Source organism: Cervus elaphus, chromosome 2 (assembly GCF_910594005.1).
Source record: "Cervus elaphus chromosome 2, mCerEla1.1, whole genome shotgun sequence".
Classification (NCBI taxonomy): domain Eukaryota; kingdom Metazoa; phylum Chordata; class Mammalia; order Artiodactyla; family Cervidae; genus Cervus; species Cervus elaphus.
Genome location: NC_057816.1, coordinates 22,625,822 through 22,652,617, shown reverse-complemented (window position 1 = coordinate 22,652,617; position 26,796 = coordinate 22,625,822). Strand labels below are relative to the sequence as shown.

The window sequence follows — 26,796 nt, the reverse complement described above, 5'->3', positions numbered from 1 at the left end:
ATTCATTGTTATTCGGTCACTAAGTCATATCTGATCTTTGAAACCCCAAAGATTTGCAGCACACCCTAAGAGCCACAGTTTTAGGGAATGGCCACACTTTCTTGGATTTTACCTCCAAAACACCCCAGCAGGTTCTCACAGTGAAGATCTGAGAAAGAACCACCTTGGCTTTCACAGGGGAGGGAAAGAGTAATATTTGTAACAATTATTAGTAACAAATAGTACTAATTATTGGTAACAAATACTATTAACTACTAGTAACAAATAGTACTAACAAATAGTACAAAAAAATTTCACTTAGAACACCCTTTTCCTCAAAGTCTTACTCAGTGCAACTTGGACATCTTTGTTCCTCAAACTGTAGATGAAAGGATTCACCATTGGCCCCACAATGGTGTAAAAAATTGTGCACACTTTATCTTCATCCAGAGACCCAGCAGGGAAAGGCTTGAGATACATGAACGCAGATGATCCAAAGAAAATAGAAACCACGATTATGTGGGAGCTGCAGGTACTGAAGGCTTTGGACCTGCCCTCTGCAGAACGGATGTGGAGGATGTTGGAGAGGATCAAGATGTAAGAAACGGAGATGGTGACACTGGGCACTATGACATTGACGCCCACCACAATGAAAACCACCAGCTCATTGATGGAGGTGCTTGTGCAGGAGAGCTGGAGGAGAGGAGGAATGTCACACATGTAGTGATTGATGATGTTTCCATCGCAGAAGGAGAGTCGCAGCATGCACCCAGTGTGGGCCACGGCACCCACAAGCCCCATCGCGTACACACCCACCGTCAGCATGAGGCAGACCTGATGGGACATGGAGACCTTGTAGAGCAGGGGCTTACAGATGGCCACGTATCGGTCATAGGCCATTGACGTCAAAACACAGCACTCATCAATAACAAAGAAGGAGAAGAAGCAGAGCTGAGTCATGCACTCTGCATAAGAGATGATGTTCTGGCTCACAAAACTCATCAGCATTTTAGGGGTAATGACAGAGGAGTGGCAGAGATCAATGAAAGAGAGGTTGAAGAGAAAGTAGTACATGGGAGTGTGCAGGTGAGGGTTCAGAGCAATAAGAATAATCAAGCCAATGTTCCCCACCACAGTGACCACATAAATTGCCAAGAAAATGAAAAAGAGAGGCAGCTGGAGTTCTGGCTTCTGTGTTAAACCCAGCAGGATAAACTCAGTCACTGAAGAATCATTCTCTGGGGCCATTCTTCCCTAGGACACACCTGGAGAACAGGACAGAGGGTAACGTTAAAATAAGTACCCCGCTCTCTCCACCCAACCCCACTCTAATGAGAGAGACCCAGAATGCAAGAAGGAACCCCAGCCCACCCCCTCTGTGCCTTTGTTTTCTCTTCTGTATAAAGGCTGAGGGAATTTTTAAAGATGTGTATCAAAAACACTAATGAGCAAGTTCTACAGGGATAAGATTCAGTGACCCTGAACCTCATGACAACAGCCTCTCTGCTCCGCTTCTGCTCTGACAGTTACCAGGCCCACCCGATGATCAGTGATCATCTCAGCAGAGAGAAGATGTGTCATTTCAGGGAGTCCCAGGCTTCCACAGATGAGGTGTGGAAGATGAGTAACAAGACAGATAAAATTCAACACTCACCTCATGAGGACCTCAGTCCTGCTGGGTTAATTGAGCTCAGAGAAATAAAGTCACTTTCACCCTTCCCGAATGTCAGGTAAAGGACTTCTACAAGCTCTCAGAAAGGTCCTAATGTCTCTCCTTGCTAAATTCAGCACAGAATCAGATCCAAAGTCAGATTTGGATCAGTTTTGGAAGCTTCTAAATGACAAAATCAAGGTCAGCTCACCTTATTAATTAACTCTTCTCCATTATTTGCATGGAAGGGCAAGTGGCTTTGATGAATTTTGAGGGAGAACAACCTAAAACAGAGTTTTCTGTTGTTTTGTTTTCAGTGAGTTTTAGACTGATGAAGCCAGAGCAGACCTCAGTAGCTCTGGCTCTGAGATGCCACGAGTTACAGGTCATGATTCCTGATGGTGGCTCTGCAAGAGTGTCCTCTCCAGACTAGGGGGTGTAAATAGCATCTGCTGGTGCCCAGGGAGCCACCTGCTAATTTGACCCACGGGTTTTTATGAATTGGGAAATCCTAGGAACCTGATTAAAAATTAAAAGACCTATGTTTTCTTAGTGTTTTCCCCAGAGGTCAGACTTTGAGGCAAAAAGAAATTACGTACTTTGCATATTCAGCCTAGTTCATGATAACAACACTGACTTTTTGGAAGTATACCACTTTACAGACCTTTTAGTTTCTTACAAAACAGGACACATCCCCAAATAGAAAAGCAGAATCTCCCCTCCATCCACGTGGTTTCTTTCTAGCATCTATCACTATATGAAATACTATACATTTATTTGTTCCCTGCATGTTCCCACCACACATAAACACACATTTATGTACTCACAAACGTTTGAATCTAAGCTATATTTTTTTCTATTTTCTTCAGAGTTATTTCTGCAGCACCTCAGAGCAATACTTGGCACATAATAGGCACCCAGTAAGTATTTGTATAATAAAAGAATAAAGAAATGAGGATCCCTTTCCCATCTTTCCTGGAACCTATGTTGGACACTACAGCAAAATTCTTACCCTGCAGGCAAAGGCTTATGTAGTTCTGGTGTTTTTCTTGGCAGACCTAAGTGTAAGACAGGAAAGACATCAGTAAGGCACGTAAGGTCACTGCTAAACTCTTAGATCTCATCTAAGAGCACTCCAGATCAAAGCTGCTGAATTCAGAGAAAATAATGTAATTTCCATCTTCCCTGAGTGTCACAAAGAGGATTTCTACAAATTCTCAGAAATGTCTCAATGTCTCTCCCTGACAGCATAGATCAAAAGGCAGATTTGGGTCAATAGAAGAAGCTTTCAAATGCCAAAATCAAGGTCAGCTCACTATCGGAAGCCATTAGAAACCATTCAAGATTTTTATTTCTTTTTTTGACATGGCATTGAAATCATCTAAGTGCAAGCTTAGAAAGATTAATATGGCAACAGATGGTAGAATGGCCTGGCATAAGAGAGACTGGAGACAAGGTGACTCACAAGAGGCAATGAAAATGGTCAATGAATGATAAAAATGCCCTGAATTAACTGTGCTACTGTGAATAATTCCAAGAAATAAACACATGCAAGAGATACTTTAATCGCAGCACTGTTTATAATAGCCAGGACATGGAAGCAACCTAGATGCCCATCAGCAGACGAATGGATAAGGAAGCTGTGGTACATATACACCATGGAATATTACTCAGCCATTAAAAAGAATTCATTTGAATCAGTTCTAATGAGATGGATGAAACTGGAGCCCATTATACAGAGTGAAGTAAGCCAGAAAGATAAAGAACATTACAGCATACTAACACATATATATGGAATTTAAAAAGATGGTAATGATAACCCTATATGCAAAACAGAAAAAGAGACACGGATGTACAGAACAGACTTTTGGACTCTGTGGGAGAAGGCGAGGGTGGGATGTTTCGAGAGGACAGCATCAAAACATGTATATTATCTATAGTGAAACAGATCACCAGCCCAGGTTGGATGCATAAGACAAGTGCTCAGGCCTGGTGCACTGGGAAGACCCAGAGGAATCGGGTGGAGAGGGAGGTGGGAGGGGGGATCGGGATGAGGAATACATGTAACTCCATGGCTGATTCATGTCAATGTATGACAAAACCCACTGCAATGTTGTGAAGTAATTAGCCTCAGCTAATAAAAATAAATGAAAAAAAAATAAAATTTAAAAAAAAAAAGAGATACTGAAAGGAAAGTCGGTAGAGCTTCTCACAAATGGGATAGAAATAGACAAAAATCCCAAAGATATTAGCCTAGGTGCCAGGTTAAACTATGATGTTACTACAAACAGAAAATTCAGAAAGAATAGGAATGTTCATAAACATTATGCATTCAGTTGTGAACATGCTGATCTTCAGTTTCCAGCTGGACAAGCAAGTAGAAGTATGGGAACCCACTGCAGTATTTTTGCCTGAAAAATCCCATGAACAGAGAAGCCTGGTGGGTTTCATAGTCCATGGGGTCACAAAGAGTTGGACACAACTGAGCAACTAAAAAGAAGTATACAACCCAAGCAAGGCTAAATAATGCTCAAGAGGAAGACAATCTGATAAAAAAAAGATCTGGGGACCATTTCCACAGAGGTTAAAGTCATGGAGTCAGGGGAACTCAATGAGAAAGTATAAAGAGAGCAGAGACACAAGAAAAACATTTGTAAAATCTTTCGTATGGATTATACATAGGACATTTGAAAACCCAATCATTACTAAAATGAGTCCCAACTATTATTACCAGATCCTTAGAAATAACAAGAGTACCAAAAATTACTCAGGACAAACTTGAAATGTGCCCCACAAGATAGACATTTTTGGGCTTAGTCTTGATGAGGACCTTAGAGATTCATTAAAACATGCGTTTTCTATGAAAATGTTAGAAGTCTTATTTACATTATGCAGGAAACAGAAACACTCCCTCCAAGTTTATATTACATGAAGTCACATTACAAGAAAGTTTATGGCAAAGTGCTAAGCTAAAGTTAAAGGTCATTCTTTCATCTTTAATACAACCAGTGTAAATACAGGCAGAGAAATGACTGTAGAGATACTCAGCTTATTCCTAACATTGCAAAACTAACTCATTACCCTCCTTTCTTCTATCTATATAATGGTCACAGTAGCCTGATTTAGTTATAATAAAATGTGTCAAACAGTTATCCTTTTCACTGAGCTGTTTCTTTTGCTAATTCCTGGTTCCTTTTTTTAACTCAAGCCCAATATGTTCTAACTTAACAAAGTCAGCAGTAGATTAAGTTTCATACTAGTGAAAGAAGAGAGTGAAAAAGTTGGCTTAATGCTCAACATTCAGAAAACTAACATCATGGCATCTGGTCCCATCACCTCATGGGAAATAGATGGGGAAACAGTGGAAATAGTGGCTGACTATTTTGGGGGGCTCCAAAATCACTGCAGATGGTGACTGCAGCCATGAAATTAAAAGATGCTTACTCCTTGGAAGGAAAGTTATGACCAACCTAGATAGCATATTAAAAAGCAGAGGCATTACTTTGCCAGCAAAGGTCCGTCTAGTTAAGGCTATGGTTTTTCCAGTGGTCATGTATGGATGTGAGAGTTGGACTGTGAAGAAAGCTGAGCACAGAAGAACTGATGCTTTTGAACTGTGGTGTTGGAGAAGATTCTTGAGAGTCCCTTGGACTGCAAGGCGATCCAACCAGTCCATCCTAAAGGAAATCAGTCCTGGGTGTTCACTGGAAGGACTGATGCTGAAGCTGAAACTCCAATACTTTGGTCACCTCATGCGAAGGGTTGACTCATTGGAAAAGACCCTGATGCTGGGAGGGATTGGGGACAGGAGGAGAAGGGTGAGATGGATGAGGATGAGATGGATGGATGGCATCACCGACTCGATGGACACGAGTTTGAGTAATCTTTGGGAGTTGGTGATGGACAGGGAGGCCTGGTGTGCCTCGATTCATGGGATCACAAAGAGTCGGACACGACTGAGCAACTGAACTGAACTGATACTATCATAAAGGTGCATAAAATGTAAATATTTATTAACTAAATAGGATTTTAATTTGCAGTACTATGTCACACTGAGCTAAGCTACTGCAAACATCCAGAATCATTGGCTAATATATTTTTAAATGTAACTCTGTAATAAAAAGAAAATTAAATCTACAAGTGCCAGAAAGGAAATGGGAAGGCAGAATCTAACTCAGCAGATCTAAGGTGGGGTTCTAGATTCTTATTTTTTTTTAAAAAGATGTAAAGTCTAGTCTAAATTCATGTTTTTGCATAGGGACATTTGGTCTTTCTAGCACCAATTGTTATGAAGACGATCATTTCTCCATTGATTGCTTTTGCTCTTTTATCAAAGATTAGTTGACTATATTATGTAGGTCTACTTCTAGATTCTCTCTTTTAATCCACTGTCTTTTCCTTCAACACCACACTGACTTGTTGTCTATAGTTTTATAGGGAGTCTTGGGCTTCCCAGGTGGTGCTAGTGGTAAAGAACCCGACTGCCAATGCAGGAGACATAACAGACGCAGGTTCATTCCCTGGGTGGGGAAGATGCCCAGTAGGATGGCATGGCAACCCACTCCAGTATTCTTGCCTGGAAAATTCCATGTACAGAGGGGCTTGGTGGTCCGCGATCCATAGGGTCACAAAGAGTCTGACACAGCTGAACTAACATGCACACACACATAGAATCTTAAGGTTGGACAGTCTCTCTCCTATAACTCTCTTCTCCTTCAGTACTGTATTTGACATTCTGGGTCTTTTGCCTTTCTATATAAACTTTAGAATCAGTTCCTTTTTTTATTTCTTGATTTTATTTATTTGGTTGCTCCAGGTCTTAGTTGCTGCATTATTGTTGTTTAGTTGATAAGTCACGTCCAATCCTTTTGTGACCCCATGCACTGTACCCCACCAGGCTCCTCTGTTCATGGGATTTCCCAGGCAAGAGTACTGGCGAGGGTTGCCATTTCCTTCTCCAGAGGAGCTTTCCATCCAGGAAGCAAACCCACATCACCTGCATTGCAGGCGGATTCTTTACCACTGAGTTCATTTGTTTGTTTGGTAGTTCTTGCTGTCAATTTTGAGGGACTGTCTACAGAGATAATCATATCATCTAAGAACACAGGCAGCTGTATTTCTTTTTTTCCAGTATGTATTTAAAAACTGTTTAAAGTTATCATTCCAAGATACAGGCTCAAATATTAATATGTTTGAAAAAATGTACCTCAGCATCCTTTGTCCCAAGGAAAATCAAATCAAAATTATAATGAGATACCACTGCATATACACCGGAATGGCTAAAATTAATAAGACTGTCTACACCAAGTGTATATTTGGATGTGGCACTCCTGGAGCTTTCATACACTGCTGTTGGAAGAGAAAAATTGGATTGTTACTTTAGAAAGCAAACTGGTATTTTCTAATAAAGTTGCATACATAGGTAGCATCTGATCCAGACATTCCACCACTGTTATACATCATCCAGAAAAATTAGTGCATGTAAAAAAAATACTTGTACAAGAATGTTTACTGAGGTTTTACTTTAATAGTCTAATTTCCATCAAGACGAGAATATAATAGATAATAAAATTGTAGAAAATACATTCAATGAGCTATTTCTCAGAAAAAAAAAAAATGCCCTATCACATGTGCCAATGTGCTTGAAATACAAAAATCATTATGCTGAACAAAGACAGAAGACCCAAAAAGATTATAAACAGTATGATTTTATTCATAAGATTTTTAGGAACAGGAAAAATTACTCTGGAGTGACAGAAATCACAGCAATTGTTACCTCAACTGGTGCATGGGAGCTGGCTATTGATTAGAAAGTGACATAAGGGAAATTTCTGGGGTCATGGAAATGTTCCATATCTTTTTCTGGGTGATGATTAAATAACTTTATACTTAGGCAAAAAGTCTAATCTGTATATCTCATATTTTTATGTTTTATTATATATAAATTAGACCTCATAAATTACAATTTGAAATGTTTTTGAAAAACTTAGTAAAATTTGTGTAAAAACTTATGGAGCTTAATATTTTAAACAATATATTGTTCAGTAGACCACTAAGTAATTATTATGGAAGACTAGTCTGTGTTTCAGTAATACGTCTCTAATCTCTAACATCAGTATGAGGTAGACCCATCTACTCCTTTCCATTCCACCCTTAGAGACACTGCTGTACCAGATGGGTCAGTAGTCTTACACGGGATTTGACTTGGGTGTTTCCATAAAGGATATTCTGACTTATATTGAATCCATGTCCCAAACCTGAGGAAATTCAATGTAGTTGACATAAAGAAAGAAACCCTGGAAAAAGAAATAATCAGAATCAACTGGGACATTTAAGCTTGTGCTCCATAAGCTCTGCCAATTGTCATAGTTTGTTTGCATTTCTATCACCAAGAGTGACAGTCAAGCTTGTCTCTTTAAAAAAAAAAAATTTACAAATAATTTTAGTTTAAAAATATGGCAACCTTCATGTTTAACAGGAAATCTAACTGAAAACTAGCTTAAAACCAAGTGTGCAAAAAGCAGGAAAACTCAATCCAATGAGGAAAAACCTCAATCTGTAGAAACATGCTAAAAATAACACATATTTTAAAGTTAATAGACAAGAAAAAAGAGCTGTTATTAATATATGCTATACATTCAAGGAAAAATTTTCATGTTAAGGAAAGACAAAAAAAATGCTGATTTCTATGATCTGAAAAATACAATCTATGAAATGGAAAAATGTTCCAAATCCAAAAAAAATACATAATCCCAAAATAATCATGAGAGAAACACTAGAAATCCCAATTGAGGGATATTCTACAAAATGTTGCTGTTGTTATTTAGTCGCTCAGTCTTGTCTTGACTCTTTAGTGACCCCGTGGACTGTAGCTCGCCAGACTTCTCTGTCCATGGGATTTTCCAGGCAAGAATACTGGAGTGGGTTGCCATTTCCTTCTCCAGGGGATCTTCCTGACCTAGAGATGGAACCTACATCTCCTGCCCATGTCTCCTGCATTGCAGGCAAGTTCTTTTACTGCTGAGCCACCAGGGAAGCCCATTCTACAAAATACCTAATACTCTTCAAAAAACTGTCAAACTCATCCAAAATACAGGAGGTCTGAGCAAACGTGACAGCCAAGAGGACTCCAAGGAGACATAATTAATCAATGCACTGCAGTATTCTGAATGGGATCTTAGGATGGAAAAAGAACATTAGATAAAAACTAAGAAAATTGGGATAAAGTATGGACTTTAATAATAATGTGTCACTAATGGTTCATTAACTGATGAATGTATCACACTGCTAAGCCATTAGGGAAGCCTGATGTAAGACAGCAAGAGGAACCAGACTCTGTACTACATTAACGATTTTTCTGCAAATTTAAAACTATTCCAAAATTAAAAAAAAAATGTCTGTAAAAATAAACGTGTTGAATGCAGTTAACACCACATCAGAAGAAATGATGAGCTGATGGGTAAACTTAAAGAAGAGCAATAGAAACTACCCAAAATGAAATCCAGAGAGAAAAAAAGAACAACAAAAATATCAACACAGTTTTATGGGACTGGCATTCCATAGAGTATATTTGGAAAGTGTGGAATGGTAAACCTGGTCCCGTCCCAAGGAATCTCTCTGCATGTGGAATAAACTCAGTGGCCTTAGCCAGCTTATCTGATGGTTTTATTAGCTAGCTTGTCTCTCATTTAATTGAACCAAGTCAAGCCTTAGAAATGCAGTTCATTAGCCTGTCCTAATGGATACAGATTGGATTGTTCTCTCTTTAAGAGCCTAAAGCCTTCCAGAGCATCTGGTCACATTCTATAGAATACAAAGCACCCTAGGCATCTCTGAACCAGTGGATTTTCTGTTTTCTTCCTCATTTAAAGAAACACTGCCCATGTATTGCTCAATATGTATTTAAGGCAATGAAGCCACAGAAAGAACAGGGATACACGTTATCATTGCTTTCAAAATGGTGTTGCTTCTCTAAGTTGAAATGACCAGGGTTGTCTATGTAAATATCTACATACGTAGAGACGTATAAATATAGGTGCAATACTGATGTAGATTTGCAGGGTTCAAAAAGCAGTTTTCATTGACTGGGATGGACTTTGTATCCTGTATCATATTGAATAAATCATTAATATTTCTTAAAAAAAAATATCAACACAGCATCAATGAGTCCTAAGACATCAAGCAACCTCATATGTATGTAATTGGAGTTTCAGACCACAGGGAGGAGGAGTGGGAGAAAATTACTTGAAGACGTTAACAACTGAAGACATTCACCTAAAGCATACAGTGAATACCCCCTAACCACCTAATCTAATTTGAGAACAAAGTTGACTAAATAAGCTATTTAACAATTGTCATTTCTGGTATTGTTGGGCTAGGTTATTGGATCTGCCACCTACTCAAAACCAGCTAAAAATACTGAAAAAAATATTCTATTTTATGACTGGCTTTTGATCACGTAAATTTTGTATTATTTATTAATTGTAAATGCATGTTTTAGGAACTATTTAGGGTCATATTTGATGGTAAAATCAGAAAAGTCGGTATATTCATTATATGCTATAGTAACGTAAATTAATCAAAAAACCAAAAACATCTCTTATATGATTTTTTATTAAATAAGAAACCCAAATAAAATATATTCATAATTCTAAATAAAAATCTGTACTTGCTTTCAGAATATAATTTTTTTGTATCAGGCTTTGTACTTGAAATAGTCATTTGCAATTCTTGACCAGTAATTTTTAATTTCTTTTATAAACATCTATGAGAAACTTTATATGTGTAAGATACAGAGTTTAAATCATTCTTATCACCATTGAAAACTTTGCTGTCAAAATCATATTTAAATAATGAGTTATTTTCTTTTTGCTTACAAATTTAATGTTCAACAAATTTAGAACTAATTTCATTTTTTCATTTCCAATATTTCAAAATAACAAGTCTAATTTTCAGAAGGCTATGCATTCTTAGAGCAATCACACTGCATCTAGTTTGCTGCTGCTGCTGCTGCTAAGTCGCTTCAGTCGTGTCCGACTCTGTGCGACCCCATAGACGGCAGCCCACCAGGCTCCGCCATCCCTGGGATTCTCCAGGCAAGAACACTGGAGTGGGCTGCCATTTCCTTACATGCCATTAAAAGGACAAATTGGCTAGAGATAGATGGAAGTATCTGACATGGGAGACAGAGACTGGGGCACCTACTTGGAGACGGAATCCCAAGCATCAGGATTCCCTGCCCAGCCTCCCACCACCATAAGCTGAGCACCACAAGTCTGAGCACCTGAAACAAACACCCCCAGCAGCTCTGTGGAACTCCTGACCACAGTAGGCACTGCCCGCTTTGTGTGTGACTGTCCTAGCTGGTGACCAGGTGGTGGAGTACCTCTTTGGTTGAGCTGTTGAAATAGAGCAGAGAATGCCTCACTTGGCTAACCACGCTTGTCGCTGACCAGAGTATGGTATATGCCATCACATCAGACACACTCTATTGTTACCCTTCTGAGAGCATCTATCTAGCATACACTTTAGGCTCTGTTCATCTAGGAATTCCACATGAATAAAACAAACTTTTTTTCCCAAAAAAAATAGTATGCATGAAGCATATACAGAAGGACAATAAAGTCATATATGACATTACCTGTATCTTCAAGAAATTCATCAATTTACAGGCATGATACTTCCAAATATCCTAAATGCTTAATATATTGAAATAATTTTTGCATCAAATTCTATAGTAATAATTATTTCTAAAACACTACATTTAAAGCCTTAAGCATTTTAGTTTTATATGAATTGTGATTTTAATATTTTTAAATGATCATTTTGGACAGGTTGATCTACAGAATATAAAATCATCCTGCAAAATAAGCCTGCTGATTCACAGACCGGGCCAGGCATTTGCTGACTCATACTTCCAGCAGCGTGTTCTGGGTACTTGGATATCACATTCAGACTCCAAGCCATGTGTCATGCCTGCAACTATATTTTGCCTAGATAAACCAACATACTCCCCAAAAGTATGTGAAACTGGTAAGCCACAAATATACATGGCCTTTTATTTGGTTGGACAGGGCCAGCCACTCATGGAGGTGTGTCTCTCCCCCCATGTTCTATTTGCTTGGTTCTACTACAACCTCAGCTAATCTCTCCCATGCAGTGAAAATAGGACTACCAGAATACTTAGATTTAATCTTACCAATTCAGCAGCTACAAAGACAAAAGCCTGTTTAAACAATTTTGGCAGAAAAGACTATAGCCAAATAACTGTTCCTGACTAATCACTGTCATCAAAGTTAGACTGGATATGCTTTGTGAGAGGGTCAAGTCAGTCCAACACAATCACATAAAATGTATTCCCTGTATCAAATTCCAGTCAAAAAAAAAAATAGCATACTACGTACTTCCTACAGAGGACATTTTTAAAAAAGAGAACTGGATCGATAGACACAGAGTATAGTAAGCAGCAGGGGAAAATATAAAGACTAATATCCTATAAAAAATAGCTACTACTTCCAGGACTGATGGAACAAAAAGAAAGACTAAGAAGCATTACCAAATTCTAGAATCTCAGAGGAGAAGCTCTACAGGATTGCTGCTTGGATTAATGGAGGGTTTGAAGATGCCCCACAGCTGGTGCCTGGACCTCTGAAATAGAGACTCCAACAAGAGGCTGCAAGGTCTAACATGGAGGGAGACCCTGAAGAAGACCTGACAAGTGCTTGAACCACTCAAGGGGAAAAGTCTGGACAATGATGTGAGGGAGCATAGTACAGCTGGTAAGGGACTGTTGAACAGCTATCTATCATACCTAAGGGGTGCACCAAGTTAAGCACATTTCCATGTGCTTATTGGCCATTTACACATTCCTTTAGAATGCGTCTTTCAAATCATTTGAAAATATATGATATGGTCTTTTTATCACTGAGATAAACTTTAATTAAGTTGTTACATATCCTAGATATAATAACTTTATCACATATACGTATTGCAAATATTCTTCCAATCTGTGGCCTGCCTCTAAATATTTTTTGATACATAGATGCTCTAATTTAAACGAAACTCATTTTATTTTTTTTTCTTTTAGGTTTAGTGTTTTCCAGAATATGTCTAAGAAATCTGTGCCTATATTAACATATTTTCTATGCTTTCTTCTAGAAGCTTCATGACAGTTTTATGTATATACTTTTGATCCATTTAAAATTAATTTTGTGTATGATGTGAGGTAGAAATCAAAGTTTACTTTTCCTCGTGATTAATTAGCATTTTCAGCATCAATTGCTTAGATTTTTCTTTACCTCCAGGTTAACATAGTTGCTTGGTTAAAAATCAATAAACTATGTAAGTAGGGATCTGTTTCTAAATATTCTGTTGTGTCCCATGGATTTATTTGTCTATATTTATAACAAAACCAATCTGTTTTGATTACCATATCCTAAGACTAAGTTTTAAAATCAGTTAGTGTTATGTTATTTTGAGTTCTCCAAGAAACAGATGCTAAGAAATGATTAGACTTCCAAGACATTTACTGTGGTTAAGTGCCTGTGAAAGATAAAATGGGAAGGAGTGGGTGTCAGTGAAAAAGCTTTCAGACCAGGATGAAAGTGTGACACCTACGAAAGGAGAGAGAGAAGGAAGAATTTGGTAGAAAAACCTCAGATTACAGTGTAGTTCAAAAAGAAAAATCTCAAATAGTATGATAAGTCCCTAAGCAAAGACTGCCTATCAGAAGAGATCTATGTTACAAAGATAATGGCCAGCTCTGTTATGACCAAGCTAAGTCAATGGTTGAGGACATCCTAGAGGAAACATGGACTCTGCCTAAACAGTATGTTGGATCCAAGGGAATAGCAGTTACAGACAGTCAGTGATGCTCCCCACAAATGGTTCTACTGAAAAGGGGTGAGCAGCACCTATCCATGGCTGCCACATTTCACTTCCCAAAAGAAATTATACCCCAAAGTTCTTTCTGATTTCTTATTATTGTAATTTATTATTATATTCTATTATTATTTATAGCATTAAATTTATTATTGTTATCCAAACAAGATAATCCAATTAACAAGAATTTTGTGACCTACCACTACGTATGATACTCTAAATATATGAATGGGAAAACATTGTAGAAAAAAACTATAGGGAGCAACATCTAGGTAAATGTATTTATTATCTCATTGGTGAAACAATGTTTAAGTAATTTCAGAAAATGTTGATATGGTTTATTGTATTAATACACACCCTTGATGATACTTCAGTGGATAAGTGAGACATGGCTAAAATGTTTCTCCTAACACTATGTGTAGTATTTTCCTAATGCGATGATGAAATTTACAGTAAAACCATATGCCTTTTTCAAAATATTTGTGTCAAGTAGATAGTAATAAATACAAATTTGATAACAAACTGCCCATCATACTTATTGGGATCCTCAGATACACATGTATTATTCCTCTAATCACCCTCTCTTAATGCTACGTTTGGAAATCAGTGGTAGAATTATATGTATCCTCTTGAGTACTAAATGTATTTGCCTGATAGAGATTCTCAGAAGCAGGTGGCAGGTGAAACAGATTTTTGTCATTTTAAAAGAGAACAAGAAAAGCAAGATCAAAGGAAGTGTTACAAAAAATAGAACAAAATGACAACATCAGGTGGATCTGTTTCTACATTAATTTGCAATGAAGACATTTCTTTAAATCCCTCTGACTATCAGTTCAGCCACTCAGACATGTCCAACTCTTTGTGACCCCATGGACTGCAGCACACCAGGATTCCCTGTCCATCACCAACTCCCAGGCTTGCTCAAACTCATGTCCATCAAGTCGGTGATGTCATCCAACCATCTCATCCTCTGTCGTCCCCTTCTCCTCCTGCCTTCAATCTTGCCCAGCATCAGGGTCTTTTCTAATGAGTCAGTCCTTCACATCAGTTGGCCTAAGTATTGGAGTTTCAGCTTCAGCATCAGTCCTTCCAATGAATATTCAGGACTGATTTCCTTTAGGATTCACTGGTTTGAATTGCTTGCAGTCCAAAGAACTCAAGAGTCTTCTACAACACCACAGTTCAAAAGCAAAAATTCTTTGGTGCTCAGCTTTCTTTATACTCCAACTCTCACATCCACACATGAGTATGGGAAAAACCATAGCTTTGAGAAGATGGACCTTTGTCAGCAAAGTAATGTCTGCTTTTTAATATACTGTCCAGGTTGGTCATAGCTTTTCTTCCAAGGAGCAAGTATCTTTTAATTTCATGGCTTCAGTCACCATCTGCAGTGATTTGGGACCCCAGGAAAATAAGTCTGTCACTGTTTCCATTGTTTCCCCATTTGTCAAGAAGTGATGGAACCTAAAGCCATGATCTTATTTTTTTGAATGTTGAGTTTTAAGCCAGCTTTTTCACTCGCCTTTTTCACTTTTGTCAAGAGGCTCTTTAGTTCCTCTTCGCTTTCTGTCATAAAGGTGGTGTCAATTACATATCTGACGTTATTGGTATTTCTCCCAGCAATCTTGATTCCAGCTTGTGCTTCATGCAGCCTGGCATTAAGCATGATGTACTCTGCACAGAAGTTAAATAAGCAGGGTAACAATATACAGCCTTGACATACTCCTTTCCCAATTTGGAACCAGTCCATTGTTCCATGTCCGGTTCTAACTATTGCTTCTTGACCTGCAGACAGATTTCTCAGGAGGCAGGTCAGGTGGTCTGGTATTTCCATCTTTTGAAGAATTTTCCACAGTTTGTTGTGATCGACAGTCAATGGTTTGGGGATAGTCAATGAAACAGAAGTAAATGCTTTTCTGGAACTCTCTTACTTTTTCCATGATCCAACGGATGTTGGCAACTTGATCTCTGGTTCCTCTGCCTTTTCTAAATCCAGCTTGAATATCTGGGAGTTCTCAGTTCATGTACTGTTGAAGCCCAGCTTGGAGAATTTTGAGCATTACTTTACTAGCGTGTGAGATGAGTGCAATAGTGTGGTAGTTTGAACATTCTTTGGCATTGCCTTTCTTTGGGATTGAAATGAAAACTGACCTTTTCCAGTCCTGTGGCCACTGCTGAGTTTTCCAAATTTTCTGACATATTAAGTGCAGCACTTTTAATAGCATCATCTTTTAGGATTTAAAATAGCTCAGCTGGAATTCCAACACCTCCACTAGCTTTGTTTGTAGTGATGCTTCCTAAGGCCCACTTGATTTCTCATTCCATGATGTCTGGTTCTAGGTGAGTGATTATACCATTGTGGTTATCTGGGTCATGAAGATCTTTTTTGTATAGTTTTTCTGTGTATTCTTGCCACTTCTTCTTAATATCTTCTGCTTCTGTTAGATCCATACCATTTCTGTTTATTGAGCCCATCGTTGCATGAAATGTTCCCTTGGTATCTCTAATTTTCTTGAAGAGATCGCTAGTCTTTCCCACGCTATTGTTTTCCTCTATTTCTTTGCACTGATCACTGAGGAAGGCCTTCTGACTATACCAGTAACAATATTGTTTCACAAGAGAATTATTCTGTAGTGTTTGGCACTTTTGTGTCTAGATCAGCAAACTCTAATTTTATCTTTACGTATTTAATAAACACCACACTTGTTCAATTTGGAATAGCCCAAAAGTTAAAGGTAGTTTTAAAAAAATCAATTCATATTTTCCTATTATAAAGATCCCATTAGTTGTTTACTAAAACTGTTACAAGTTACAAGAGATATGTAGGAAAAATGAGACAAGAAGAGCTACAAGAGAAATGATAACACAAGTCTATTATACCACACATAATATAATCCATAGAAGTAATGAAATTTTGAACAATCTCATCATGATATATAATAAAAATTAAGTACAAAATTGAATGTCTTTACATTATTGCTGTTACTAGTTAGAACATGTTTCTCCTCTGGATTTCAAATACAGATCTCCTCAGTGCAATTTTGACATCCTTGTTTCTCAAACTGTAAATCAAAGGATTGAGCATGGGCACCACATTAGTATAAAAAACAGAAGAAATTTTTCCCAGGTCCATAGATCCAGGAGAAGAATATTTAAGGTACATGAATGCTGCTGAACCAAAAAAAAGAGAAAGAGCAATCATGTGGGAGCTACAGGTACTGAAGGCTTTTGATCTTCCTTGAGAAGATTTGATATGAAGAATACTAGTGAGGATGAAGATGTAAGAAATTAGGATGGTGAAACTGGGTACTGTGATGTTAATACCCACGACAAGGAGAACTACCACCTCATTGACATAGGTGCTGGTACAAGAGAGTTGGAGGAGTGGGAGGATGTCACACAAGTAATGGTTGATGACATTAACATTGCAGAAGGTTAGTCTAAGCATGCACCCTGTGTGGGCAGACGCTCCAGCAAACCCCATCACATATGCAGCCAGAGACAACACCAAACAGACCTGATGGGACATGGAGACCTTATACAGCAAGGGATTACAGATGGCCACATAGCGATCATAGGCCATTGAGGTCAACATGTAGCACTCAGAGATGACAAAAAAGAGAAAGAAAAACAGCTGAGTCATGCACCCCACATAAGAGATGGTATTCTCCCTGAATACAAAGTTCATCAGCATCTTGGGGGTGAAAACAGAAGAGTAACAGAGATCAGTGAAGGACAGGTTGAAGAGGAAATAGTACATGGGGGTGTGGAGGTGAGAGTTTAGACCAATAAGAAGGATCAAGCCCAGGTTGCCCACCACGGTGACAACATAGATCATTAGAAACAGGTAAAAGAGGGGTTGCTGGAGCTCTGGACGGTCTGTTAATCCAGCAAGAATAAATTCAGTCACTAAGGAGTCATTTCTAGCCAGCATTCTATTCTCAACTTCAGAAATCTGTGAGAACAGAAGAAAATTTCATTAGTAGGGAACACAGCTCTGTCCTTTACAAACTCACTTTTATATGAGCTTTATTTATGAAAAAGAATCTCAGTCTGGCAGAAATCATGTAAACACTTCTTTGCCTTATAGTGTCTTGAAGGCACACACTTCTCAACATTTAAATCACTGTCTTTTGAATGAACTGCATATGACAAACAACTGTGCTCTATCTTCACTAGAAAATAGGGGGATACACTAGCTGAGGAACAAGCTTACTTGCTGATGGGCTTTAGGAGCGGGAAGGTATGCCCAGTTCTCTCCATATCCATCTGATTTACCACTTCCTATTTTCAACTCATGTTTCCATCATCCTACTACATACTGCAGGTTCCTTTAAGAAGGGATTCCTACAGGGAAGAGACCATATAGTATTCTGCAACCAGGAAGTCTCTTATAGTCTCTAAAGTTTCAGATGCTTCAAGAATTCAGGAAGTCAATAATTGATAACAGATATTGAGGTGAACCTTGATATCTTAAATTTTATACTTAACCATGCATTTCAGGGTTTCCACACACTGCCCTCCTCTGTTCTATCCTAGTTGCACAGAGAATGAATAAAGGAATGTGGATGTGCTTTCCTAGGTTTTGTAGGATGACAAGAATGAGAAATAGAATTCATTTGAGTGCTGATTAAGTTAGTAGTTAAGTTTGTGAAAACATTTCAAGCAGTATACTTATTAGCAAAAGATACCTTGTTATAATTCAGTGCAAAGGATAACTGCTTGACACATTTTGTTATAACTAAATCAGGCTACTGTGACTATTACATAGATAGGTGAAAGGAAGGTAATGAGTTAGTTTTGCAATGTAAGAATAAACTGAGCATCTCTACACTCAATCTCTGCCTGTATTTATACTGGTTGTATTAAAGATGAAAGAATGACCTTTAACTCTAGCTTAGTACCTTGCCATAAACTTTCTTATAATGTTGACTTCATAACTTAGAGGGAGTGTTTTTGTTTCCTGTATCACCTAAATAAGAGTTCTTAACATTTTCACAGAAAACACATGTTTTAATGAATCTCTAAGGTCCTCATCAAGACTAAGCCCAAGAATGTCAACTTATTATGTGTATTATGTGTATTTCCTATGTGTATAACTGTTGTTGTTCAGTCACCAAGTCATGTCTGACTTTTTGTGTATAGTGCATCTCAATAAAAATTTTTTTAGAAAAAAACCCAAATCTCTTCTGATATTGCTATGTTCTGGATTCGTCACTTGGAATTGCTATAGTTCCCTTGCAACCAGAATGAAGATAATGCCAATACAGAGGGTATGCTGAGAACAATATAGGCAGTAGAGTCAGAGGTCCTGACTTTGGACTTTTCAGTTATTCAATATAAATACTTTCCTCATTTTTGGCAACAGAGGAATTTAGCAAAATACAGAAACTTGGTTAACTCACTCTCCATCCATTTAAAGAACTCAGTGCTGACCCTTTATGCATGTTTCACCTCCACTGTCCTAGAAGAAGAACTGGCCTAGGGGATATCAAAGCCAAGCAGATGTACCCACAGAATCTTCTTCCTTCACAGGCAAAGAATCATAGCATAAATCTCACAGTCTCAATGTTCCAAGAGTCAGTCTATGATTTAGATCAAACTTGTAGCTATAAATTTACCAAGAGATTGTGAAAGGAAACCAGAGGCAGACATCCGAACCACCAGGTCACAGAGCACATAGCATTTGCATAAGGTTCATAATTCTTTTGAACCTGATTAGAAATCCAGGTACAGGTACCCCCAAGGACCTCCCCAACTCTGCAGGGAAGAAATCAGTGTGTATGTTTACACTCTATCTGTGACAGTAAATGTTAATTTCCCATCACAGATTATACATTCCCCAGAGCATAAAAGAAATCATTCTCTGCCCTCCCTTATAAAGATGCAAATAATTAATGTCATTGAAAATTCACTAATTATAATTCTAGGTAACATCAGTTTTAAGAATTTTAGTTCATAAAGATATACGAACATTTAAGGAAAGATTACTTACCATGGCCCTTTACAAACTCCCTGGTGGCTCAGCTGGTAAAGAATCTGCCCGCAATGTGGGAGACCTGGGTTCGATCCCCAGGTTGGGAAGATCCCCTGGAGAAGGGAAGGGCTACCCACTCCAGAATTCTGGCCTGGATAAGTCCACAGGCTGTAGAGTCCATGGAGTCGCAAAGAGTCAGACACGACTGAGCCACTAATAATTGAGTCTCTTTAAATAATCAGTTTATGAAAATTTTATAGACATAAACCAAAGGATTTTTTAATTGATTTCAGAGGTTATTGTTTAATAAAACACTATTTACTATAAGAATAATCCTATGGAAATTTACTTTAAGGTATTCTGACTCAATATGTGTTTGCTTTTAATAGATTAAAATTAAATCTATGAGAAAAATCCCTGTAAATAAGCCTCATTATAAAGTATGACTAAAATTCTTAAGTATGTATTAGCTTACATTTATGCTTGTGAGACCCAGAAGAAGGAAATGGCAATCCACTCCAGTATTCTTGCCTGGAGAATCCCATGGGCAGAGGAGCCTGGTGGGCTACAATCCATGGGGTCACAAAGAGTCTGACACGACTAAGCAACTAAAACACACATACACACACACACACTTGTGAAAAAAAATCTAATTTTTTATTTAGAAATTATTATAGAGTCCCAAGAAATTGAAAAAATAATGGATAGATTTCTTTGAAGTCCACCCAGCTTCCTACACCTATACTGCAGTATAAAAGCAAAACTATAGGCTCTATTTAGCTTTGAGCAATTTTATATGCAGTACGTGTTTCTGTCTGACCTTTTATAGATTCATGTAGCTACCACCACAATCATACACAGAACTCATTTACTAACATAAAGGAACTCCCTTAAACTACGCTTTTACAGTCACACCTATCCCCTCCCACCTTCATCTCTGTCTTCCGATAACCACTAACTTACTTGTTCTTCATCTCTATGGTTGGGTTGTTAAAACAACAAATGAAACTATACAACATATAACTTCTGATATTGGCCTTTTCCCCTAAGCACGATGCTCTTAAGTCCATCCTAATAATTCTATCAACAGCCTGTCCTTTTACTGCTTAGTGGTGTTCCATTTTATACAACCCACATTTATTCAAACTTCTGTAGTAAGTTAAAAATTACTAGGCTCTGGTTTAATAGAAAACTAAATCTGTTTTATTTATGGAAAATGTTTCAGGGGCAGGGGATATAAGATGTTCAGACTGGTTCTTCTTGTAATATTCTTTTTTTAATCAGTTTTATGGTGGAATAATTTAGATACAATAACACGATCTCATTTTAAGAATACAGTTCAATGACTTTCAAAAGAATACAGTCACATTAAGGATGACCATGGTCAAGATCTAGAGCATTTCCATCACTCCCAAAAGTTCCCTTATCCCCCTTAACAATCCATCCCCTGTCATTTTTTAATCATGAAAGAATGTTGAAATTTTCAAATGTTTTTGCTACAGCTATTGAAATATTATATGATTTTTATCTTTCATTCTATTAATCTGATATAGCACATTTATTGATTAGCATATGTTGAACCACTCTTGCATTCCATGGTTAAATCCCACTTGATCATAGTGCATGATTTTTTAATGTGCTATTGAACTGGTCTGTCAGAATTCTGTTGAGAATTTTTGCATCTATATTCATCAGAGACATTGGCTTGTAGTTTTCTTTTCTTATAGTGTCTTTACCTGGTGTTGGTGAGAGGGTAATTCTGGTTGTAAAATGATTTTTAGAGTGTTCTTTCTTACACTTGGGAAAAGTTTGAGAAGTTGTGGCATTTATTCCTATTTAAACGTTTGACAGGATTCACCAGTAACACCATCTAGTTTCTGGTCCTGGGGTTTTCTTTGTTGGGAGGTCTCTGATTATTGATTCAATCTCCTTACTTGTTATTGATCTGTTTAGATTTTTTCTGCCTTCTTTGTAATTCAGTCTTAGTAGACGGTTTCTAAGAATTTATCCATGACTTCTAGGCTATTCAATTTGTCTGACTATAACTGTTCATAACAATCTGATCCTTTGTATTATTGTGGTATCAGCTGTAATGTTTCCTCTTCATCATGGTATCATTACCATCTCTGTCTCATTACAATTGTTGAGCTAAACTTTATTTTGTCTGATATAAGTATGGTTACTGCTATTGTTTTCTGGTTTCCACTTGCATAGAACACCGTTTCTCATCCCCTCACTTTCAGTCTGTGTGTGTCCTTAACGCTAAAATAAGTCTCTTGTAGAAAGCACATAATTGGGTCTGGTTTTTTGTTTTGTTTTAATCCATCCAGCAACTCTACTTCTTTTGATTGGAGAGTTTAAATCACTTACACTTAAAATAATGATTGACAGGTAAGGAATAATGCCCTCCTAATTGTTCTCTGGCTGTTTTGTAACTCCCTTGTTCTTTTCTTTCTCTCTTGCTGTCTTCTTTTATGATTTGATGATTTTCTATAACGGTGTGTTTCTATTCCCTTCTCTTTGTTCTTTTGTATTAATGTAGGCTTTTGCTTTGTGATTACTGTGAGACTTACATAAGATAACCTAAGTATTATCTTAATGTGGTAAGTGTTATCTTAAGGTGATAACATTTTGATAACACACAAAAACACTATGATGTTACTCCTTTCCCACATTTTATGTTTTGATATCACAATTTACCTCTTTTCATATTGTGTATCCATTAGCAAGTTACTGTTGTTACAGCTATTTTTAAATAGTTCTGTCCTTTAATCCTTACTAGAGTTGACTGGTTAACACATCACCATCCTACAGTATGTATTCTGAATTTGACTTTATTTTTATACTTGCCAATATTTTGTATACTTTATGTTTCATGTTACTAATTAGTGTCCTTTTGTTTCAGCTTGAAGCACTCCTTTCAGTAAATCTTGTGAAGTCAAGTGCTAATTAATTCTCTCAGTTGTTCTTTGGGAAAGTCTTTACCTCACCTTCATCTTTGAAAGATAACTTTGATTGGCAGGGCAGTTTTTTCTTTCAACACTTTGAGTATATTGTCTCACTCTATCCTAGGCTGCAAGGTTTCCCTTGAGAAATCTCCTGGCAGTCTAATGAGGGCTCCTTTGTTTTTCCTCTGGATTTTCTTAAATTCTTTAATATCAGACTGCTTAATTATGCGTCTTAGAGAATACCATTTTGAGTTGAAATATTGGGGTAACCTATTAACTTTATAAGTTGGATGTCCAAATATCTCCCCATATTTGGGAAGTTCTTAGTCATTATTCCTTTAAGAATGCTTTCCATTCTCCATTCTTCTCCCTCTGGGACTCTAATACTGTCTCTAATATTCCTCTTGATGGCATCCCACATTTCACATAAACTTTCTTCACTCTTCTTCATTTTTTTTTTCTTTGTTCTCTACTTACTGCATAATTTCAAATGTCCTATCCTCTCCCTCACAGACCTTCTGCTTGATCTAATCTGCTGCTGCTCTTATCACATTTTTTCACTTCATTCACTGCATTATTAAGCTCCAGGATTTATTTCTTTCTTATGATTTCTATCAGTACCTCTTTATTAAGCTCTTCATTTTGTTTTCTGTTTCCAAGATTTCACTGCACTGTCTTTCTCTGTTTTCCTGTAGTTCACTAAGCTTCCTTAAAACAGCTATTTTGAATTCTTCATCAGGCAAATCACCTATCTTCACTTCCTTGGACTTTGTCTCTAGAAAATTACTGTGACCTTTGTTGATGTCATGTTATATTGATTTTTCAAATTCCTTTAATATTTTGTTACTATCTTTGAAACTGAACAGTCACATCCCTCTGGTTCTTCTGACTAGCTTCATGAGAGAATCACCTTCTGGCAGTCCTGCTAGTAAGTCTGAAGCTTTCTCAGATCTTTTTTACATGACACCTGCTGTACATTTCTCATTTCAATTTATAGCAGAATTCTTAAGCTTGTATGCTTTCTTTCAACCCTGCAAAGCTCGTTCAGTTGCTGATAGCCTCCTTTGTGCTTTCCCTAGGGTGGTGCTGCATGCTCAAGTCTATGGTTTTTCCCAGACCTGCACAGTTTGGCCAGAATTTGAGTTGGTCTCATAATTAGTCAAAGACAGGATATTCCCCATTATTAACTTTCTGTAAAAATGCACATCATCACTTGTGTGTGTGTGCACTATGTTAACAACAAAATGGGCAGAATCACAGATTAGGAGATGTCTTATGATGCAAGATGTAGGAAGATGCAGACAAGAGGCTCTCAAGACCTTGACTGGGCTCCAAGTAAATGGCTTCTCCATGGGCAGATTGCTCCACTGCCTGTTACAGTTCTCCCTTAGCAACAGGTATGGAATGGTCTGCTCAAAACAGTGACACACCAGGCTACATGAAAACAAACTGGCAGGAAGCACATTAAGGTCAAAAAACACTCAAGTTCACCTAGCACCCAGTGAGCTTTCCCACCTGAACAAAACCCCCTGCTGCCGCCACTCAGTGGGCAGCGGCACTGGTGAACAAAGAGCTGTCAGAGAGCAAAAGTGCCCCCAAGCCCCACCACTCTCCCTCCTCCATGCTGGGAGACGGAACTGTGGCTTTGGCTCAGTGGCCTTGTTTCTTTTCTTTCTTGGGATTTCTTATAACTAAAATTTTTTAAAAATCTATTTATAATGAAATAGCAGAAACTGTATTTTCACAGTGCTAGCACCTACAGGGCTGCAGTTGGGGGGGGGGGGGGCGGGGGAGGGCAGCTTCTAAACATTTGGTACCAAAAGGTATCATTCCAAATCAAAGTTATTCTCTGGAGGTGGAAAAAAAAAAAACGCAAGAAAGGTAAGAGGACAGATTTTGTAAGTTGGTAACAAAGAGGAAAGGCTCCAAAAACAGGGTGGAGTTGGGATCTGCCAGGCACCTGTAAAAGCAAGGAACACTCCCACCTCATGGGGTGCCAGGACCCCTCCTAGCAGTGTGCTGGGGCTCAGCAGCCATCATTCTCTGCCTTCACCTATTCAACAACAAGCGCTCCACTTTCAGCCCCTTTCCAGGCACGGCTGGGGGTGGTATCTGTGTGTCTGTGGGGCATGCCAGGGACTCTTCATGGGCTGGGACATTATCTATGCAGACCAGGTTTGATTGTGTGCAAAGCCTGATGCATCCACTCCTCACAACAAACTGGCCAGAGCCTCGGGGGAGGAGCCAGCCAGGTTTCTTCGTTTGGCCTGGGCAGGGCAACCCCTTAAGGAGCCCCTACTCCCTTGCCAAAGACCAGTCCTATTGTAATTCCCAAGAAAGGCGTTTTCTAGTCTGGCTCCACCCCTCCCTCACAAACTGCCTGAAACAAGCTCTGCTTCCTCATAGCAAAAGAATAAGCCATCAGGAAAGGAGATTAGAAACAACTGCTTCTAGGCAGGAACACTATGACAAACCCAGACAGTGTGTTAAAAAGCAAAGACATCACTTTCCCAACAAAGTTCTGTATAGTCAAGGCCTTTCCAGTAGTCATGAACGATTTTGAGAGCTGAACCATAAAGAAGGCAGAACAAGAAAGCACCAAGAATTGATGCTTTCAAACTAGCTAGAGAAAACTCTCATTGAGAGTCCCTTGAATAACAAGGAGATAAAACCAATCAATCTTAAAGGAAATCAACCCTAACTACTTATTGGAAGGACTGATGCTGAAACCAATTCTTTGGCCACCTGATGTGAAGAGCAGACTCACTGGAAAAACCCTGATGCTGGGAAAGATTGAAGGCAGAAGGAGAAATGGGCGACAGAGACGATTGGATGGCATCACTGATGCAATGGACATAAACTTGAGCAAACTCCAGGAGATGCTGGGGGACAGTGAAGCCTTGTGTGCTGCAGTCCATGGGGTCACAGAAGAGTCAGACACGACTTGGCGACTGAAAAACAACAAGCAGGAAAGGTGCTTGCACTCAGGCTGTAGACAGTGAGGAAATGGGAACACAAGCAGGACAGGAAGTGAGTCCTCGCTGCCTAAAATGCAAGTGGGAAAGAAAGGGCCTGAGGAGGTGGGAGATCACAACACAGAGGATGGTGGCTGCTAGAGACAACAAAAATGCAAAGAAGAGTGAAGAAGCTGCAGAGCCAGTAAGTCCTGAGCACAGGGAAACCTGAGAACACACAAACCTCAAGAAAGGCGCCTTCAGAGAATAGGGGACTGAAGTACAGAAAGGTGACCCATACAAAATGGCGGACTGAGACACAAAGAGATGGGATCCTGAAGTGAAAGACGGCCCCAAAGGTGGCCTGAAGCCCAAAGATATGGTGGAGGCACACGCGTGAGAACGGGAGGCTGAGAGCCCAGACACTGGGGTGTGACAAAAGCCCAGAGCTGGGGCAGCAAGGCCTGGGGCAGTGAGGCTCAGACCCACCAGACCAGAGAGGCCAAGGCCGAGGGCAGGGCATCCACTGAGGGGGCCCCAGGGGGAGCCGCGGTCTGGCCGTGCTCATTGGCTTCCAGGATCTTGCGTGTGAACTCACTCACCTTATGGTCCCTCGTGTCCTCCTCAGCCATGTCCTCTGGCCTGCCCGGGCCTTGCACCTCCATTTTGCAGAATCCCCCAGATGGCTGTGGGCGGGCTTCTTGTGCGCATGCTCCGTTCGACACCACATGGGGGTCCTCCCAGCTGGGCAGCCATGGGCAGCTCAGCTGGCCTGGGATCCCCAGGCTCCACAGCATAAGATGCACCTTTGTCCCTGTGAGACACGTCAGGGGCCAGGCTGCCAGCTTGAGGCTGGCCAGGGGCCAAGCTGCCAGGCTGCTAGCTTGAGGCTGCTGTCGGCCATGGCGGATGGCGCTGGCCGCTGATCTGCCCGAGTCGCTTCTGTGCCATCCATCTCGCAGTTGCTGCCGTACAAGGCCTCGGTGGTGGCCCAGGTCACGCGTGCCCATAGGCCCCCACTCATCTCCTTTGGAAGATTTCTTGGGGTCACCCCTGTCCAGCTGGCCACCCGGAGCCCTCAGGCTGCTTCCTTTAGGGCCCAGCCCATGCCAGAGACCAGGGAGCTCTCACTCAGGACTGAGCCAGGCCTCCAGCTGCTTCCTGCACCGTCCAGGTCTTCGGAGACTCTCCAGAGAAGGTAAGAGTGAGGCTGCCCCAGTGCTAAGACACAGGTCTCCGGGGGAGGCTGCGGTGGGGCCTTGGGACTGCTTCTTGAGTTTTGGGAGGTTGCGACTGTAGCCCCCTTGGCTCTCGCGCCGTGTCGAGCTGCGGCGAGCCTAAAGCTGAAGCAGCGGTGGTGACTGGTGGGTGGAGTCAGGCAGATGGAGCATGTGTCCCTTGCTTCCC

At 39.4% G+C, this 26,796-nt stretch overlaps 2 protein-coding genes across 3 annotated transcripts; both read right to left on the bottom strand.

Moving 5' to 3' along the window:
- Window positions 1-297: 297 nt before the first annotated feature.
- LOC122675550 (olfactory receptor 8B3-like) lies at window positions 298-26,057 on the bottom strand. Of its 2 annotated transcripts, XM_043874457.1 has the most exons (3): window positions 25,992-26,057; window positions 2,643-2,688; window positions 298-1,244 (listed from the first exon to the last, which is right to left on the bottom strand). In XM_043874457.1, the coding sequence occupies exon 3, from the start codon at window positions 1,225-1,227 to the stop codon at window positions 298-300; it is 930 nt and encodes a 309-aa protein (XP_043730392.1). In that variant the 5' UTR covers window positions 1,228-1,244; window positions 2,643-2,688; window positions 25,992-26,057. The 2 variants fall into 2 exon arrangements, with proteins under 2 accessions (XP_043730392.1, XP_043730401.1); XM_043874466.1 differs by lacking the exons at window positions 2,643-2,688; window positions 25,992-26,057 and adding an exon at window positions 4,940-4,948 and having other exon boundaries at window positions 298-1,233.
- On the bottom strand, window positions 16,500-17,450 carry LOC122675561 (olfactory receptor 8B3). The gene has a single exon (XM_043874479.1). The coding sequence runs from the start codon at window positions 17,442-17,444 to the stop codon at window positions 16,500-16,502; it is 945 nt and encodes a 314-aa protein (XP_043730414.1). The 5' UTR covers window positions 17,445-17,450.
- Window positions 26,058-26,796: the final 739 nt, after the last annotated feature.

Bases quoted from the DNA above. Each gene is read 5' to 3' on its own strand.
- LOC122675561 (XM_043874479.1), bottom strand. From the start codon at position 17,444: ATGCTGGCTAGAAATGACTCCTTAGTGACTGAATTTATTCTTGCTGGA.